Below are 18,233 nucleotides of genomic sequence, written 5' to 3' on the forward strand. Positions count from 1 at the left end.
TGCCTAAGCAAGGTATGTGCATGTATGTTCACAAATGCAGGTGTGTTTATGATCACGTGTACGTGCGCACATGTATGTGGGCAGAGGTGTGTGTCAGGCAGAGGTCAACTGAAGGTATTTTTCTTCAGGATAACTGTTTTTCTCGCTCTCCTTAAACTCATGGTTTTCCTAGCAAGCCCCAGGGATAAGCCTGTTCTCCAAGCACTTAGTTACAAGCAGACACCACCTTACCCAGTGTTTTTATGTGGGCTTTGGGGATGGAAGTCGAGGTTTCTACATCACCTTCCAAGGCCTGTGATGTTCAACTTAGCAGACAAATGCCTCCTTCCCTCTTCCTGGACTCGTGCATTATCCATATTCACTTCTGATGGGAATAGTTCCCTTAACAAGTGGATTCTGTGCCCGACTGTGACCCTCTGCACTCCCAGACCTAGAACCTCATTCCTCATTAACAAGAACCGCATACAATGATGTCACCAATGTGATGGGTTCTCCCGTACACCGTACTTAGCACCCGTGTTGGCTGGTGAAGGACTTACCTTGGCCTGACAGAACACTTCTCCTAGGGGGTGGAGAGAGCACACAGATGAATCCCTCTGCCTCCAGTACTTAGGAAAACACAGTGAAATGAAGCCTCAGCTACCTAACAGTATGGCATTTAGCATCTGATCTACTCCCACATGGTGCCCTGTAAGGGCAACCAGGAAAGAAGTCCTGAGTCTGTCACGGAAATGTTCACCCTAACCATTTTTCTGGCATCACTTGAGATCTGAAAATGGCTGAAGCAAAACACGTCAGTATTTTCACAAAATACTGAGAAGTAGCAGCTAATTTGTACAGGTTTGATAAAAAAAAATACTTTGTTTTATAAACCCTCACCCCCAGAACAAGTATCCGCTATTATACAAAAAGGTGTACACAATCTGAAACAGTCTGGAGTTTATTACGGCCTAGGAAGACCCAAGTGGGTTTGCATATACTCTCTGCCATGTGCTACCCATCATGCATCAGGACTAGTGTTTGATGTCATGGATGCAAAGCAGGGCAGTTTGTGGCAGTCACCCTCCCATCATTGATAAAATACCCAAGACGGAAGGGAGGACCATATCACGTCACGGGCTCAGTGCTTGGGTCTATGGACACTTATTCCTGGAGCTTGGAGGTCTGTGGTGAGGGAATGCACAAGGTGAGTGTCCATGACAGAAGAAGCTACTCAAATCCTTGCAGCTTTAAAGCAAAAAGAAAGAGGCTGTGTGTCAACATTCATGCCAGCAGCATGTCCCAGCCTACTAACCTCCACAGGGCACCGACTCCTAAAGGGCTCCCAACACTACAAGAGGCTGAGAACCAAGCCCAGGGTGGGAGGGCCTAAGGGACATCATGCATAGAGGCAAACATTGTGTTGGTCTAGGCTTCGACCATATAATGTATTTAAAAAAACAAAAACAAAAAAACTTCAGGGTTTTGGCAAGTTTCTTGGTTTTTAATGATCTATGGTGTTTCTATTAGAATAACTTGAACCATTTTAGTGGAAAATTTTAAATTAACTGATATTATGATTACCTTCTGTCACACATCTCCAGGAAAAATAGGTTTTATCTCAAGCTGAGTTTATTCGTGAGTGTGTGTGTGTGTTGTGTGTGTGTGTGTGCATGTGCGAGCGTGTGTGTGATCTGTGTATATGACTGTGTATAAAAGAGATGCATATGATGTGTATATGTTGGTGCATGTGTATGTTGGGAGGTTGGGGGTGCACATGCATGTGTGGGACTGTACATGATCTGTGTGTATGAGTCTGTGCATGTACATGTGTATATATTTGCATGTGTGAGAGTGTGTGATCTGTGCGTATGACTGTGTGTGAGAGAATGTGTGTAATGTATGCATGTGTATATATACATTGGTTCAGGTGGGGGGAAGGTTGGGGGTATACATGCATGTGTGAGACTGTATATGATCTGTGTAGATGTATGTACACATGTGCATGTGTGCATATGCATCTGTGAGAATGTGTTTGATCTGTGTGTATGAGTGTGTGAGAGAATATGTGTAATGTATGTGTGTGCACATATACATTGATGTATGTGTATTTGTGTGGGGTGTGTGTATAGAGGTATATGTCTGTGTGTGTGTGTGAGAGAGAACAGTGTAATCTGTGTGGTCTGTGTTTGCACCATATATGTTGTTACATGTATATGTATATGTGTGTGTATGTGTGTTTTCACCCATTCTGTTCTACATCTTGCCCACAAAGTTGTCTCAAGAGCTTGTCCATAGGTAGCATATGCATGTACATGCCCATGCACGTACATGCACGCATGAGAGCGTGCGTGCACGCACACACACACACACACACACACACACTCACGCACCTTGTGACTCTTCAACACTGAAGTGAAGACCTGGCTACTGTGGTCTCACTCACACATATCCTCTGCTATGTTGTTGTGTTCCTGAAGTCGCTGTGCTTATAGAAGCTGACAAACCTAACAGATGTGAAGTGGCCCGCTGCCGTTCCATTGCCTCAGTAATCAGTACCTCTGACCTCCGGATGTAGGTAATGCAGTCTGCTGTGATTTCCATTCATACCTTGGAAATTTCTTAGATAACTCTCGGCAAGCATAAAGGTTAACTCCGAGAAGGGTTGACTCTGAAAGCCTGCAGCAGGATCCTCTCCCTCCTCTGTGCAACCTGCTCTCCTAAGTAAGTGAACTAGTACTAGTCTCTCTTTGTGAGAGAACTGCCTGCTTCCTCAACTTTAATTTTAACGTTTTTTTGTTTTTTTTGCTTGAGAGAAGAAAAACTGGCACATAGCCTACTAAGTCGAACAGGATAGAGCTATGGTTTAGTGCACATCTTGGACTTGAAATTCTTAGGAATGCATTTTTACGTCTTTCCCTAGTGAACATCATCTTTTGAAAATCATGAAATATATATTCGTGCATATAATATGTGTGTACATGTGCATACATGTGCACAGAAGCACACACGTATACACACACATACGTACACACACACTCATTCTGGTTTGGGAACTGACTCAGTCTGTAGCCCCAGCACACCTATGACATAACAAGACACAGGGACAGGAAACTCCACTGATGATCCCAGCACACCTCATCTGGTAAACACAGTAATGAACAGAGACTATGTCTAAAAGTATAAGGTGGGCGTCAACACATGAGGCTGACCTCTGACCTCCACACATGCCCTCTCACCCCCTTTGGCCTTCATGCGTACACCATAGTAAATGTTTACTCAAACACATGCACACAGGGACATTATAGCAAAAGACATGTCATTCCTCTGCTGTGATTCACACAAACACACATCATTTTAGCAAAAAGAAAAAAAAAAGTCCTAGGTAAATCTGCATCAATCTAAGGTTGACAAAGAGAAGCCATTTGATATCTTTATTTTTATTTTTATTGGGGCAGAGGCAATAAAACCTGTGGTTACTTCGGCTCCAACCCTGGAATCGTTTCAGGTCACTCTTTGAGGTTAACTCTGGAAGGGCAAGCTCAGAACCATTTGATTCACTACCTAACGATTTGCCTGCTTCCCTCACACGCGTTTGTAATGTGAGGATACAGTATCTCTGCATGTTCAAACTTTTTGCAGGACTAGGGGGATGGACACTATAAGCTTCCAGCACAAATAGATTTTCTTTCTCTGTTCTTCATGCCTAAAGTATCAGGAAAAACGAAAAAATAGTATTTTTGACCCATTTTACCCATCAAAAGATGTCACCTAAAGACAGTGGTCTCCACCTTCATTTTAAAGATTTCATTTGTATTATTTTAATTTAGTGAGTGTTCAGTTAGTGATATCTTTTACTGTTTCCCATATCCTTGTATTTCACATATACATAAGGAATTAATTTGTATCTTCATTGTAATTCTCAATGTTTCTTTTATAAATTATTTTCATTGTTATATAATATTGCACACAACTTATAAACACACATATACACAATAATTCTTCTCAAAATGGCCCCAGTACTTAGGATCAATCCTTAAATTTTCTCAATCCTAAATTCTGGGTTCCAATTCGCCTTTCCACCCACTGGACGATGATTCCAGACAGTTTAATCATGAGCATGTATTTGCATGTCTTATTATTGTTGTGAGTGTCGGTTGTTTCGTGTATGTGCGTATGCCTGAATTCTCAGATAAGGTCAGAGGGGAAACAGCTTGAGGGAGCTGACTGACTCTCATCCCACTATGGCTTCCAGGGTTTAACTCAGGTGGTCAGGCTTGTCTTTCTCCTCAGAGACAGCTCACCAGATCATCATGAAAGTTATTTTTTAAAGTAACCATGTGTTAATTTTTGCCTAGTAAGATAGTAGTTCTGTTCTCCTCCCTACCCGCCCCCCCCATCTCCACCAGGATGTCCCCACCCCACCCACCCCACCTACCCTACCAACTCCACCCACCCCACCAGACCTCTAAACTCCCTGGGACCTCCAGTCTCTTGAGGGTTAGGTGCATCTTCTCTGACTGAATACAGACCGGGGAGTCCTCGGCTGTACATGTGTTGGAGATCTCATATCAGCTGGTGGATGCTGCCTGGTTGGTGATCCAGTGTCTGAGAGATCTCGGGGGTCCAGGTTAATTGAGACTGATGGTCCTCTTACAGGTTTACCCTCCTCCTCAGCTTCCTCCAGCTTTTCCCTAATTCAACCAAAGGTGTCAGCAACTTCTGTTCATTGGTTGGGTGCACATGTCTGCATATGACTCTCTCAGTGGGGTCTTTTGGAGGGCAGTCAGTCAGGATAGTTCCTTTTTGTGAATGTCCCATAGCCTCAGTAAGAGTAGCGGGTCTTGGGGCCTCCCCTTGAGCTGGACCCCACTTTGGGTCTGTCACTGGACCTTCTTTTCCTCAGACTCTTCTCCATTTCTATCGCTGCATTTCTTTCAGACAGGAAGAATTATGGGTCAGAGCTTCAACTGTGGGATAGCAACCCCATCCCTCACTTGATGCCCTGTCTTCTGAAGCCTTCTGAAGCCCGTCTGATTCTTTCCCCCTCTGCTATGCTTTGGATGTGGACTGGACAGTCCACTGGCTCATGTGTTTGAACATTTAGTTCCCAACTGGTGGCGCTGTTTTGGAAGGTTGTGGAACTTTTGGGACCTCATGCCTTGCTGGTAAAGTTATGTCACTGAGAGCTCACATTGAAGGTTACAGCCCAGTCTCCATCTCCTGTCCTATTGTTTGCTTCTCAATACTCCAAAAAAGAGCTGCCATCACTTATCCTTGCCTTCCCCATTGGTATGGATTGTACCCTCTGAACCCTTTATCTAAATGAGCCCTCCCAGAGGCTGTTGTCATTGGGTGTTCTATCCCAGCAACAAGGAACACAACTTTGTAGATAATCCTTAACTTTTAGTTTGCTTTAGCCAGGGTATACCGTGATATACCTATATTTAGATATATTGTCAGTAATCTGGCTAAGAGAATGTGGTAGTGTGGGTGAACCCAAAGGTTCATATGTTCAATGCACAGTCTCTGTTTGGTGAAACTGTTGGGAAGGATTAGGAGGTGTGGTTTTGTTGAAAGAGGTGTGTCACTGAGGGGTGGGTGTTAATGTCTCAAAAGCTCATACCAGGCCTAGACTTTCTCTCTTTCTCTCCTTCCACCTTAAGGATAAAAATGTAAGCGCTCAGCTGCTGCTCCACCACTGTGCCTGCCTGCTTGCTGCCATGCTCCCCACCATGACAGTCATAGACCCTAATCCTCTGACAATATGAGCCCAAATTAAATACTTTCTTTTATAAGTTGCCTTGACGATGGCATTTTTGTCAAAGCCATAAAAATTAAGATAAATTATATTCTCTTTATAAGCATCTCTTCATTGTGGGTAAGGTTTAACTGATATAACGATGAATATTTGCTGCAGTGTTTGAAGGTTCTCACAGGTCAGCACCCTTAAGGTCTCTGCTTTCTGTCCTTCCGTTTCATTCACACACATGATTCACCTGTACCTTGGGCCCACAGGAATGGAACCAGACATCTCTGGCCTTAACCCTCTAACACTGACTCAAAAGAAACGATTCCTTCCTTCAAGTTGGTCTCCCTAGTATTTTTATTATTTAAAACTTTCATAAGATATATTTTAATCATACTCTTTTTCCCAGATCCTCACAAAGAGATCCTCCCACATCCCTACCCACCCAACTTCATGTTCTTTTTCTCTAAAAATGAAAGTATTTAAAAAAAAAGAGTCAAAACAAACAACACACACATATACACACACTCGCGCATGCATGCAAACACAAAACATAGAACAGTAAGACACAAATGACCAAAACAACAAAAAACACCATGGGATTTGTTTTGTGTTGGCCAAGTAGCCCTGGCCATGCCCCTGCCCAGGAGTGTGGCTGATACACCCGGTGACACTCCTCTAGCAAAATCTGATTTTTCATCTGCTAGCTTGTATCAAGCGTAAATAGCTTCCTGTAGGGATGGGGTTGGTATCGTTTCTCCTTCTCCTCGCTACAATGTTGCCAGCCTTGAACCCGTGCTTCTCTGAACTATGCTGTCGGTCTGTGAGTTTACATTAATATCAGCCCCATTTTGTCTAAGAACACACTGTTTCCTTGGAGTCATCCGCCACCTCTGCTCTTACAGTCCTTCTGCCTCCTCTTCACAGAGACCCCTGTGTGCAGGAGTGGACAAAGACATCCAGTTAAAGCTCAGTACTCCAAAGTCTCTCTGTACCTTGTCCTGCTCCAAGTCTCTGTTAATTGCCATCTACTGCAAGAAGCTGCTTCAGGGGCTTCTCTGGGGGTTGAGCAAGGCACTGATCTTTGAGTATCGCAGAACATCATCAGGAGTCACTCCCCTGCTTTGTTCCTGTAGCGGGATAACAGTTGTAGGCTTTCTACTAGGCCCATGACTTATCTAGTCTCAAGTTCTTGGTCACTTTAGAAGTGTCAGGTATAGATTCCACCTGATAGAACAGGCTTTAAATCCAATTTTTTAAAAAGCAGCTGGTTACTCCTATAACATAAATGCCACTCTCGCCTGAGTAAGAGTTGCAGGTAGATACTGTCATTGTTTGTATCTTGTTGCCACTTTGGAAGGTACATTTTTCTTTACTCTTTGGTGTTGGGTATCTGAAATTCTGCAGATTTTCTTCATTCAATGCAGGTTTTAATTCTTCCCTGTTTCTGTGTTTGCTTCCCTTTCATATCCAAGGTAGATCTCTACAGCATCCCAATTCAAACCTTTTCATAATTCCAGGCACATATTTTCATATGCCTCATAGTTTCTTTTCATCAAGACATGTCCTTTTCTGTTATTTTTGAAGAACATTATTCAAATGTTTTCTAAAACCCCAATCTCCTTATGAAAGGGAAGAATCTTCTAAGCTGTATTCCCCTTGTCTTATGAAATGAAGAAGCCATATAACACAATTTTCCTCCTTTAGAAAACAAAAATTTATATTCCAGTCACTTCTATCAATCGACAGAAAGGGTGAATGTTCCTTAGGAGCACGCACCGGCTTTCTCTTCTGAACTAATTCAGTTACAACTCTTCATCTCTCAGAGAGAAAATAAGGTCAATGGAATATACATAGAAGTCCCTAAGTTGTGGCTCTTCTGTCTCTTAAATGGTTCACTGATTAGGAAGCCGCACCATGGCATGAGCAGTCCAAACAGACTATGTATTAGGCCTCACAGAACGTCTCTGTGGTGGTGACCAGCAGCACAGAGTGTCCATGTCATTTGCGTATGTGGGTTCTCTACAGTTTAGTGTCTTCAGATTCAGCAAAAGGCAGGACAAGGCAGAACGTTAACCCTTGCTGTCTAGGTACACTGCCTGTTTCTAGTCCAGAAAGAATAACACTCCAAAGGCTACTGTATCAGGACTAAGCCACCATCTTGTATCTCGTCCCTGGAGCAGTAAGTAGCTTGTACTCTGTGTCAACTGGGTAGACAAGTGGAGCCAGGGTAAGAATGGGCAGTATCTATGTTCTTAAACTCTCAATGCCAGTTCCAAGATGTGTGTAATCTATGAATCTAAGTGTGCTACGTGGAACATCTGTAAAGTAAACATAAGTAAAATGTGTTTACCTTTGTCTGCTTGGCATAGTCCACCTAATTGTGACACTCTCTCCAAACTGGAACATCTCTGGGAATGAGGAGAAACCCACCAGACAGGGGTTAATAGAAAGTCGGGTGTTCTGGGCAGTTGGAGCCCCAACCCCAGCAATGCAGAAGGAATAATCAGTTGCTGGGGTTGGGGATGTTTGCCAGCCAAACTGTGAAAGGAAAGTTCAGATGGCAGTGTAGCCTGCAAGCCGCAAGCACAGCCCCAGAGTTGCTGGCTTTGGTGTCTGCCTACCACCCATCCGGGGGTAGGATTGCCAGTAATGTAGGTGCTTTTAAATTACCCATTGTCCTTATCAGTGACCCTTCCCCCACACCCCCCATTAGTTGACCCAGAAGAAGGAACACTGGTTCACCAAATCGTGCATTGCTACAATTGACACTTTGGTATTTTGTCCGTAGTGGGCTCCCTTTCTGGGTGAGTACATGTGTATGTGTTGTGTCTCCCCGGGGAAGTCTCTCAGGTGAGCATCGAGAAGCACTCATAGTTCGTGTAATAAAGGTTTAACCTTCAGATTAGCCTGATTGCCTGAGGTATCAAATAACACAAACTTGACGTGTAACACATCTCCCGTGTGATGGGATGGTCACAGATTAGTGAGTGATGCTCTAATGAGAAGAGGAAACTCTCGCACAGACAATCCGAGTGGCTTTGCTGAACAGGACTGATGTTATCATTTAGGAAATAAGAATGGCTATGAGTCCAGTTGATGACATCAGAGGAGAGAAACTCCTCCATCTCTGGGGTTTGCCAACTTAAATTAGAAAAATTTCTGGCATAAACCCTTCCAACCACACCAGCACACCTATCCTTTAAAGATATTTCTAGAGATAAAGCAAAAGTAGTATCGTGGCTAGGGAAGAAAAATCAAAATTAAAATTTGCCTTTTGTGCAATGAGCCCCACAATGTTAATGTTCATATAAAGAAATCTTTGAAAAATGTCACATAAATCCTCATCAGTGTGTCATTTTTCATTGCACATAGATTTGTAAATAGGTTGATTTTTGAGGGTTCTTTAAATAACTGTAAATAGCATAATTAGAATATTTGAAGGGAAAATTGAAGTATATGTTCCCCAATATGACTTCTCATTTGGTTATAGAGTGAAAAGAAAAATAGAATTTGTTTAAAGATAAAGTCTAACTCCTCCAGTTTCAACCTCCAAAGAAGGTTCTAGAACATTTTATAAAACTGAAAGTCTACCATTTTGCTTCTCTTTCTAGAAACAGTTAAGAGAATTTATTCTGCCTTCCCTATCTGCCACATAAGCAACATTCTGTGTTTTCTGTTAATAGCATTTCAAGATCTGCAAGGTGATGTGGAATATTACACGCTGTTTTGGAGTTCTGGGACCTCGGTGGAGTCTCTGAAAATCTTCCCAGATGTAGACTTTCACGTCATTGGCCACTTAGCCCCAAACGTGGAGTACCAGGTTTTCCTCTTGGTCTTCAATGGAGTCCATGCAATCAACAGTACAGTAGTGCGAGTGACCACGTGGGAGGAAGGTGAGTGAAGAGTTCAAGGGCCTCTTGGCTTCAGTCACGCCAGTGGGATTAGTGGATCCTTTCTGGATTAGTCTCCTTCCTTTATAAAATTCCCGATGCTGAAAGGAAGGGGTAGGAACCAAAATGCTAAGGTTCCCCTTGTCTCAAAGGGACAGATGAATGGGCCAGGACCCTTGAGACACCAGCTCGGAGCCGAAATAATCAGCCATCAGGCCAGTTGCTGCCTGTTCGTTGCAGTGAAGGCTTAGTTGGGAGCCAGCTCACATTAATAAAAGGTGACATTCAGCAACATTTTTTTCTAAGATTAGTCTCAGAAGCATAGTGCATTTCAAAATGACACCCAAGCTCAGGGAGAGCCCTCACTCAGTCACTGGGAAAAAAAAAAAAAACAGTAGGCGGAAGCTCAGCCCGGAAGAAGAATTGCATGTCTCGGTTTCTAAGCCAGTTAGCGAGGGAGAGGAAGCCAGAGAGTCAACTTGCAAGTTAGAAATGAGTCTGGAATGGTCTTCCTAATCTTTCTGGCTTTATATGGTCTCATTATAAACATTATAATATCGTTACCTCCCAAGCGAGTGTTCCAGGCCATCAGCAGAACTCTTTAAGTGTGGAACCCATTTCCCTTTGTGATGTCAGAGGTCGGCACCTTTTGTTTATAAAATAGGACAGATCACAAGGACGATTTTTCAACTAGTTAAGATGAGTTCTTATGATAAAAATAGGCCTTGGCGTAGTTATTTCTGACATGCCTGAATAATTGTGTAATTTAACGCTAAGCAAGGTTTTTTTTTCTAATGTTAGATTTCATCATTACCTATGGTAATCAACACTCAAAATCATTTACATAATGACAATATTGCATTATTGCTTCCTATCGCTTGAGTTACAAGCTAGTAACAGCGAATGATTCTTCTTTTTCTTTCTTTCTTTCTTTTTTTTTTTTCTTTAACATTCCAGCAGCTTCCATGTACTTAGATTTTATTTTATTTTATTTGGCTTCAGTAGCGAATCCCTCCCCCTCCTCCGAGGAGACATAAATACTAGACAGCCGTTAGAGGTGCGGACCGGTGGGTGATTTATCATTTAGATCTCCCCTCTCCCCCCCCCCCCCCACTGGCCGCAGAGCATTGAAGATTAGCACTATGCTGGTGGTATGGAGCGTTTCGCCACCAATTCCTTTTGGTTTCTGACTGAGAGTCTAATAAGCCAATTTGCAGAGGACTTCAGACTGTGATGGCTTCATCACAGGAGAGCAGATAAGAGGGGAGCCCTTCGCTGAGCCCGCGCGCACCAATCCGCATTTAGTCTAACAAGTGCTTTGGTTGAGACAGCTGGAGCTTATTCGGTTCCTTTCTTTAATTCCAGAGCCTCGGGGCATGCGTCCCCCAGAGGTTGTCATCATCAACAGTACAGCTGTACGTGTCATCTGGACATCGCCTTCAAACCCAAATGCCGTCATCACCGAGTCTTCTGTCTATGCAAATAACGAGCTCCACAAGGCTGGAGCGGGCGCGCCGGGGTCGTTCACTCTGGAAGACCTGTCTCCCTTCACTATCTATGACATTCAGGTCAGACCACTGTTTTGTTTCTTTTTGGATGATTAAGCTCACGGATGCGTTAAATAAAACATGCCGAGCGGGGCCTCTGAGTGGAGGCCCTTTGTCCTGGCTACAGATTATTGTCTATTCGACGGGAAAGAGGAGAGAAGAGAATGAAATTGACCGGAATGAAAGCGGTTTGCGGTGAGGACTCATAGACTCGAACCCCTAGAGAAGGGCGCCTGGTTAAAATGGAGCCAGTGCTGCTGAGGGAGGCATCATGGAGCCCACTGATGAAAGGAAGCTAATCGCGGCATCGCCAACACTCTTTCTAGGTTTTCTTCTTCCTCTACCTTTCTGTTCATGCCAAAACCAGAATTCACTTGTTGATGTAGAAGTTCTGTTCTTTTGTTCTGCCACTTACTCAGGGAAGTAGCCTTGCTCAATGGCTTCCTGGCTGTCCGTCCCCCTTCCTAAGGCCCTGGCACGGATGATGTGAAACACTGTTCCCCGCTAGCATTCAGATTTCAAATGCATCAGGAAAACATAAAGAACAGCCAGCAGAAGAAAAAAACAACACGAAAAGCTCAAAAACAAAACAAGCAAACTAACTAAAAGCAAAGCAAAGGGTTTTCCCTGCAGATGAGGACTGACTCCGTTCCTCATGGCTGCATTAAAATGGTTCGTCTTTGGGAATCAGGAAGAATCTTCACGTCCAGGCCCTCCCTCCCTAGAAGAGTCCTTACACCATATGGTGAATTCATCACAGAGTTTAGAGAGTGCTTCGTCCACCAGAAGCTTAGGGACCCTGTTCAGTGTCTACTGAGTCTAAACCAGGAGAAATACCAGAGCACTAAAGTGTCTGAGATACAGAGTTACCCTGGGGGCACTGGTAATCTTCTGAATGTCAGAGACAGGAGATAACAAGGCCAAGGGAAGAAACCAGTGACGGAAAGATTTCGGGATCTCGGCATTCATAAAGAAGGCTGAAATTTAGTAAATTTTTAAATAATCTATGCAGCTTCTAAAATTCATGAGCAGTTCATGAATAATTTCAAAAAAGCATTAAATGTAGGAATTTTATTTGACCCCAGAAACATTTTGTCAGTAGTTCTGTGTCTGCCCATGTCACATGTCAGACTTTTCCATGTCTGACAGGGAAGCACATCTACAGTATTTTAATTAATTAATTAACTAATTATTGTTTTTGGGATATAGGTATGTGCATGTGTGTGAGTGTGCATGTGTGTGAGTGTCTGTGCATGTGTGTATGTATGTAGTCCAGAATTAATTAATTAATTAAAATTTGACTACAGTCCTCCAGCCATCCCTACCAGGACAACAGGCTTAGCTTCATAAGCAATCAAAAGAAACAATAGACACACACACACACACACACACACACACACACAAACCTTCATGAATTGTTTTTTTCTTTGCACTCTGATTCACAACAAGCCATGTGAGTTACATTAGCACCACATTATATTAGCACATGTGGGCTGACTGACATTTGCAGTCGCACTCCTTAGAGTCCACACATATAAGGAGGAGCACATACGGGTCAACTCATAAACCCATGAAGCTACATCTTAGTGATCAAGGAACACGGGATGGTGATGGATGCTGTACCATGAGGTCTTCATTGGGTCCCTGTTGTAGGACAGGGCTGAACTCTGAGAAGGAAGTATGGTCAATTCCCTTACATAAGCTGACAGTCTTGAACTGGAAAGGTGGCTCCATGGTCAAGAGCTCCTGCTGTGCTGTGGTGAGATCCTAGTACCCACATAATAATCCATGTGTCTTGAAATATCCTCTAACTCCAGCTCTAAGAAATCTTGATATCCTCTTTTGGCCTACATACAAGCACATGAATACACACACACACACACACACAATCACACTCATGCACATGTGCACACACACCCCAAAACTAACTAACTAATTAATTAAAATATTTAGATATCAAGCTGAGCAGGCTGAGTTCAGGCTGGTGGTGAGAACATTAGGGCTGTGTGCACATGTCACTCAATATTGGGCTATAGAACAAGGGCTGTCATAGAAAATCACATGCCATGTCCCCTTTAGTAAAATGGAAACTTTACTCACACTGCTGGGTTGGGTTGGTTGTGACCAGAAGAAAGCATATTTTAATCAGACTTGTGTCACTGAAATGGAGATAGAAGGCTAAAGTTGAAGGCAATATATTTGAGAGTTTGCCTTAATCTCTGTTGTAAGAGTGGTTGTCTTGGGTTACCATACTTGGCATACGTACACATGGCCGTATAGTTGAATGTTAAACTTTAGTGACTTTTTATGATGTTAAACATCATTTAAATCAGCACCAAACGGTTATGCCCAATATGTAGAATGAAACTTCCTAAGGTTAACCTCTTCTACAAAATAGCGAGTGATTTGAAGCTGACCAGTTGTCCTGTTGAATAAATTAATTCATGCCCCCCTTTTGAAAGGGAATCATGACTTCAATTTTAAAACTTGGTTTTTAAAGCCTTTTCAAGTAAACATGGTAAGCCCTCATGTCTACATTTCATTCAGATGTTATCCAACATAAGGTACTAGAAACAGGCTCAAGGCAGAGCCTGGTAACGTTACATTAGTTAGAAGACACAGCGTCATTCTTCCCTAAAGTCAAAAGAACATCTTTTGAAGGAACACAAACAGATACAACTAGCTCACTGCATAAACATACGTGTAATATGTTAGCAAAGAAAGCGGTAGGAGGTAGTAAATCCCAGAACAAACACCAGACAACTGACTAGATCTTGGGTTTCCTGATTTCTCTGCCTTCCGGTTGACAGCTGGGGACAGTTCCCGTGCTGTTGATCACAGTGGGGTGCTAATTCCACAGTACCTTACTTCATCACCAGCAGGAAGGGAGGACTTGAACTCCAAACAGGAAGAAGCAAGGAGACCGCTCCATTCGTTACACGGATTCCTTCACCGCACATGGTAAACATGTAACATGCAAACATGTGTTGAAATGCAGATCTCATCATAAAGACAATCATTTTATATCAGAAGACATTAAAAATCTACTTGGTTGAGAGCTCGTCACAAATACGTTGTGCATGCCGAAGACAAAGAATTTCATTGAATTTCTTGAGTTGATCCCATTGTGTGCCGGAGTCTAATGTCTTCTAGTGGGCACAAAATCGACGCCGCTGTATTTTAAGATAATCTACCTTAAAAGTTGTTTCTTATTTGTATCTTTAATCATAATGTAGGATCTTGAGACTGCTTAAGTCAATGAACTGTTACTACAAAAGGCAATATTGTAGCTGTGTATAACGTGCTGTAGTAAACGCATGCCCAGTTCCGGTTTAGGTACAACACTGTTTGGAGCAGAATGATGTCTATTAAATACAGTGTGAATTTCATCCACCAAGTTCTGATGTAAAGAACTGAAGATCGATTGACTTGAAACTACAACACTAGAATTTAAGAACCATCGGTACATAGAATTCTTTTGCCTCTATGTAAGGCCTTGAATGTCAATTAGTATGAGAAAAAGTACAGTTCAGGGCTGGAGAGGCGGCTCCGTGGATAAGAGTACTTGGTGCTCTTGCAGAAGACTCAGGCCCCAGTTCTACCCATAACTCCCATGGCTCCCAACCACCCATAACTCAGCCTGCAAGGGATCTGTCACTTGCTTCTGTCCTCCATGAGAATCTGCAAACACATGTTGCACATAACATACACTCGGACATGCACATTTTTAAAAGTAAATGAGTCTTTTAAAAATAGTTGACTTTATCCTTTAATTGAAAATAGAATAATACTGTATGTGGTGGCTGCTCCATCAGCTCTCCCTGGTGTATCCACTCATTCCTCCTCCCAGCTACTGGATACGCTCCTTTTGGGTTACTGATGTTTTATGGGGCCCATTTCCAATCCTAAATTCTTCCACCCTCTCAGTTTTTGCTCTAACTAGGTGGCAGGATTTAAGGGGTGAGTGATGATTTTCTGCTGTGATTAAGGGGACAATACTATTGCAGCTGGAGCAAATGGATATAAAATAGCTCAGCCCATTGGGAGGTTTCCCTGGGCTTCATTTTTCTCCCATTAGATATTAGCATTTAGGCAATTTGTTGTAAGGTGTCAAGGCTTGCAGGAGATATCATCATTACAGCACATGGTTATAGATCTGGAGAGCACTGTGCAGGGATAAGCCATTAGGCTCGGGAATCAGCACCTGAGCATCTCCCGTCCCTTGGCCGTTCGGAATAGATTAATAAGCCTTCCCCTTGTGAGTGGTTAGAACCAGAGACAGAGCATCGCCATGCTAATCAGTAAATCAATTGTCATGAGCCCAATTCTGTACTCTGTTCTGAGCTCGTGCCACTGGACTCGATTCACACACAGAAAAATGAATATTTACTAAGCCTCGTGAGGTTATAGAGAACTTGACGAGATTCATGGGAGGGGATAGATTCGGAGTGTTGCCGCTCTGTTTTGAAGATGATTATATTCATATTCATTCCTTTCTACACTAATCTTTGCAGGTGGAAGTCTGCACAAAAGACGCCTGTGTGAAAAGCAGTGGCACCCAAGTCAGCACAGCGGAAGATACTCCAAGTGGCATTTCAATACCTATAATCCGTGATATTACTTCAAGGTACCTAGCTTTTTTATCAGCCAATCTAAACAACTTTGATCATACGAAATGGAAGCACATATCAAAGAAATCAGGTTAGCCGTGAAAAAAAAAATCTCACTTAAAAGTTGCTGTAGATGTGGACGCCTATCAAATTTCCTATATTTCTCAAGTAATCTATACTGCATATCAGAGCATTGAAAAGCTGTTTTCCTGATCTCGTATCTCTTGCCTGGTCATCTATTGCTGGATAAACATAAGAGAGCCTCTCTATTTAAATGTGCCCTTTTAATCCTGTTGTAGAGCAAAATATAATTTTAATTAGAATTATAATACTTTATGACTGAGTCTCTTAGAAAATATTTGATTTGTGTATTTCAGATTATGCCAGAACTAAAATATATATCTCACATAAGTAGATCAAATAGTGTTTGCATAGCTGTTAACAATTTTACTGGATTCTTGGTAGAATCTCTTTTTTTTTTAGTCTTTCCTTGCTAAGAAATTACCAGAGATTAGAAGGGAGTCTTTTAATAACTCAAGAGTTGGGACTGGAGATATAGGTCTATGAGTTTGACTCCAGCCTGGTCTACAAGTTCCAGGTGAGCCAGGGCTATGCAGTAAGACCTCGTCTCAACAAACAAACTAAAGAATAGTAGTAAGTGCTTACTTTGGATTTTGGCAACACATATATTAAAATCACAATAATACAGAGACTATTAGCATGACCCCTTCCCAAGGATGACACTCCATCATCATCACCATCATCACCATCACCATTATCACCATCATCACCATCATCACCATCATCATTATCACCATCGTCATCATCGTCATCCACTGTTAGCAGTAAGATTTAATGCTTTTTCCAAGTATAGAAGTGAGGCTATTATTGCCGACCCCCCCCCCCGTACTCTGTGTGACTGAAGAAGGAAATGTATGTGGTCCCTTGTCCTGCTTTGACCCTAATGAGACGAATTACCATCAGTCACCTAAACACAGGTAGACGGACTCTGTCCACCACTGTGTTTCCAATATGATAGGTTCAGCTGGAATATAGGTATGTCTCTAGTTTTTTGTTTTGTATTTTGTATTTTTTTTTATTTTTCCCACCAGTATGGAAAGAGGAATATTGAATTAAAGCAAAGCATAATTATGACAATTAGCAAACACAGGTAACTAGACATTCGATACTCATGTTAAAATCGTGCCTTGTCTTCTTACGTGTGTTTTCAAAGAGAAGACCCATACACTGCCATCTCCTTCGGATGTTCTAATTAGCATTACCCTCCCCATCCATTTCTGCCATGTGCACCAGGACTAGATGCTTGCTGTGTCAAGGAAAGGTGGACAAGTTAATTGGCCACTAGAGACTTCTATTCATTGTTTACTCAAACATATTTGTTTGAAGCAAAAACAATTCTAAAGGAAAAATACAATTTTAAATTTGCAAAGTTCTAAGATGTAGTGGGGGTGGGAAACTAAATAGATATTTGCAAAGTATGTGAAAATACTGTCAAGACGGACAATGTGCGAGCGATCCATAAAGCAGAAAACCCCATGCTCTAGTGAGGATTATAAGGCATAGAAGGAATCTTGGATAGGACACTGAGTCCACTCTTAAAGTCTGACAATAAGTACCATTCGGGAGATGGGTATTATGCTGCTCCTGTCCTCCAACATCTTTATAAATCACACACTCCGCATAGCAAAGAACCGTGCCTCAGGCTATCTATTTATATCCATCAAAATATTGTCTCTAAGCTTTATGACAAACTGAAGGAATATGTCTGGGGCAACATGATTATATCTGTTCTGTCCTTTATGGGGATCACTGTGGGTGATAACAGAGGGACGAGGGCTGGACTGCATCTTCCCAATGTTAGAAGTTGACAGGCCATTCAAATGAACACGACCCCACAAGAATGGCGAAAGTAGGGGAGAGGAGGCACCGGCACAAGCCAGCTCTGAACACAGTTTTGGAAGTAGAACTTACATAGAAGAAGCAACTTGTCTATAATGGTTAGTCAAGTTGCATCACACTGGAGACAGAAAGAATGATATAAAACAGCTTATTGTCTGAAGAAAATCTGGGAGTATAGAAACAGGAGACACTGTGGAGGGGTGGGTGGGTGCAGTAAAGGTCAAAGGCGAACCTAGCTGAAGATCTTCGAAGTGACTGGTACCCAAGGTCCTTCCCCCTGCAGACCTATCCAAGTTCGCTCTCCCATCATCTGGTCCAGTCCACCTACCAAGAGATTAGTTAGTTATCCACCAGGGAAACTCGGTGATGTATATTAAGAATTGGGGGCACCAGGCACAGAGTGGCAGAGGCAATGCAGAAGGGTAAAATCAGAGATTGAGACTACAGTGGGAACACAGAATTTGGCTACCTTTTCTAGCTCTGTTCTCTATGTCAAGTTGCCAGTCAGAAATGCCTTCTTATAAGAAACTGCTAA

At 42.5% G+C, this 18,233-nt stretch overlaps 1 protein-coding gene and 1 non-coding gene across 2 annotated transcripts in view; both read left to right on the top strand.

Moving 5' to 3' along the window:
• The window catches only part of Ush2a (usherin), a 666,484-nt gene that overhangs the window by 454,075 nt on the left and 194,176 nt on the right, over positions 1 to 18,233 (top strand). The window contains exons 44-46 of the mRNA NM_001302219.1: positions 9,415 to 9,624; positions 10,987 to 11,189; positions 15,683 to 15,795. Of these exons, the coding sequence (NP_001289148.1) occupies positions 9,415 to 9,624; positions 10,987 to 11,189; positions 15,683 to 15,795 (526 nt within the window). The remainder of the gene's footprint in view (positions 1 to 9,414; positions 9,625 to 10,986; positions 11,190 to 15,682; positions 15,796 to 18,233) is intronic.
• On the top strand, positions 16,448 to 16,551 carry LOC120096466 (U6 spliceosomal RNA). The gene has a single exon (XR_015636460.1). It is a non-coding gene; the product is annotated as a U6 spliceosomal RNA (small nuclear RNA).

The sequence above is a fragment of the Rattus norvegicus genome, chromosome 13 (genome assembly GCF_021556685.1).
Source record: "Rattus norvegicus strain SHRSP/BbbUtx chromosome 13, alternate assembly SHRSP_T2T, whole genome shotgun sequence".
NCBI classification, from domain to species: Eukaryota; Metazoa; Chordata; class Mammalia; order Rodentia; family Muridae; genus Rattus; species Rattus norvegicus.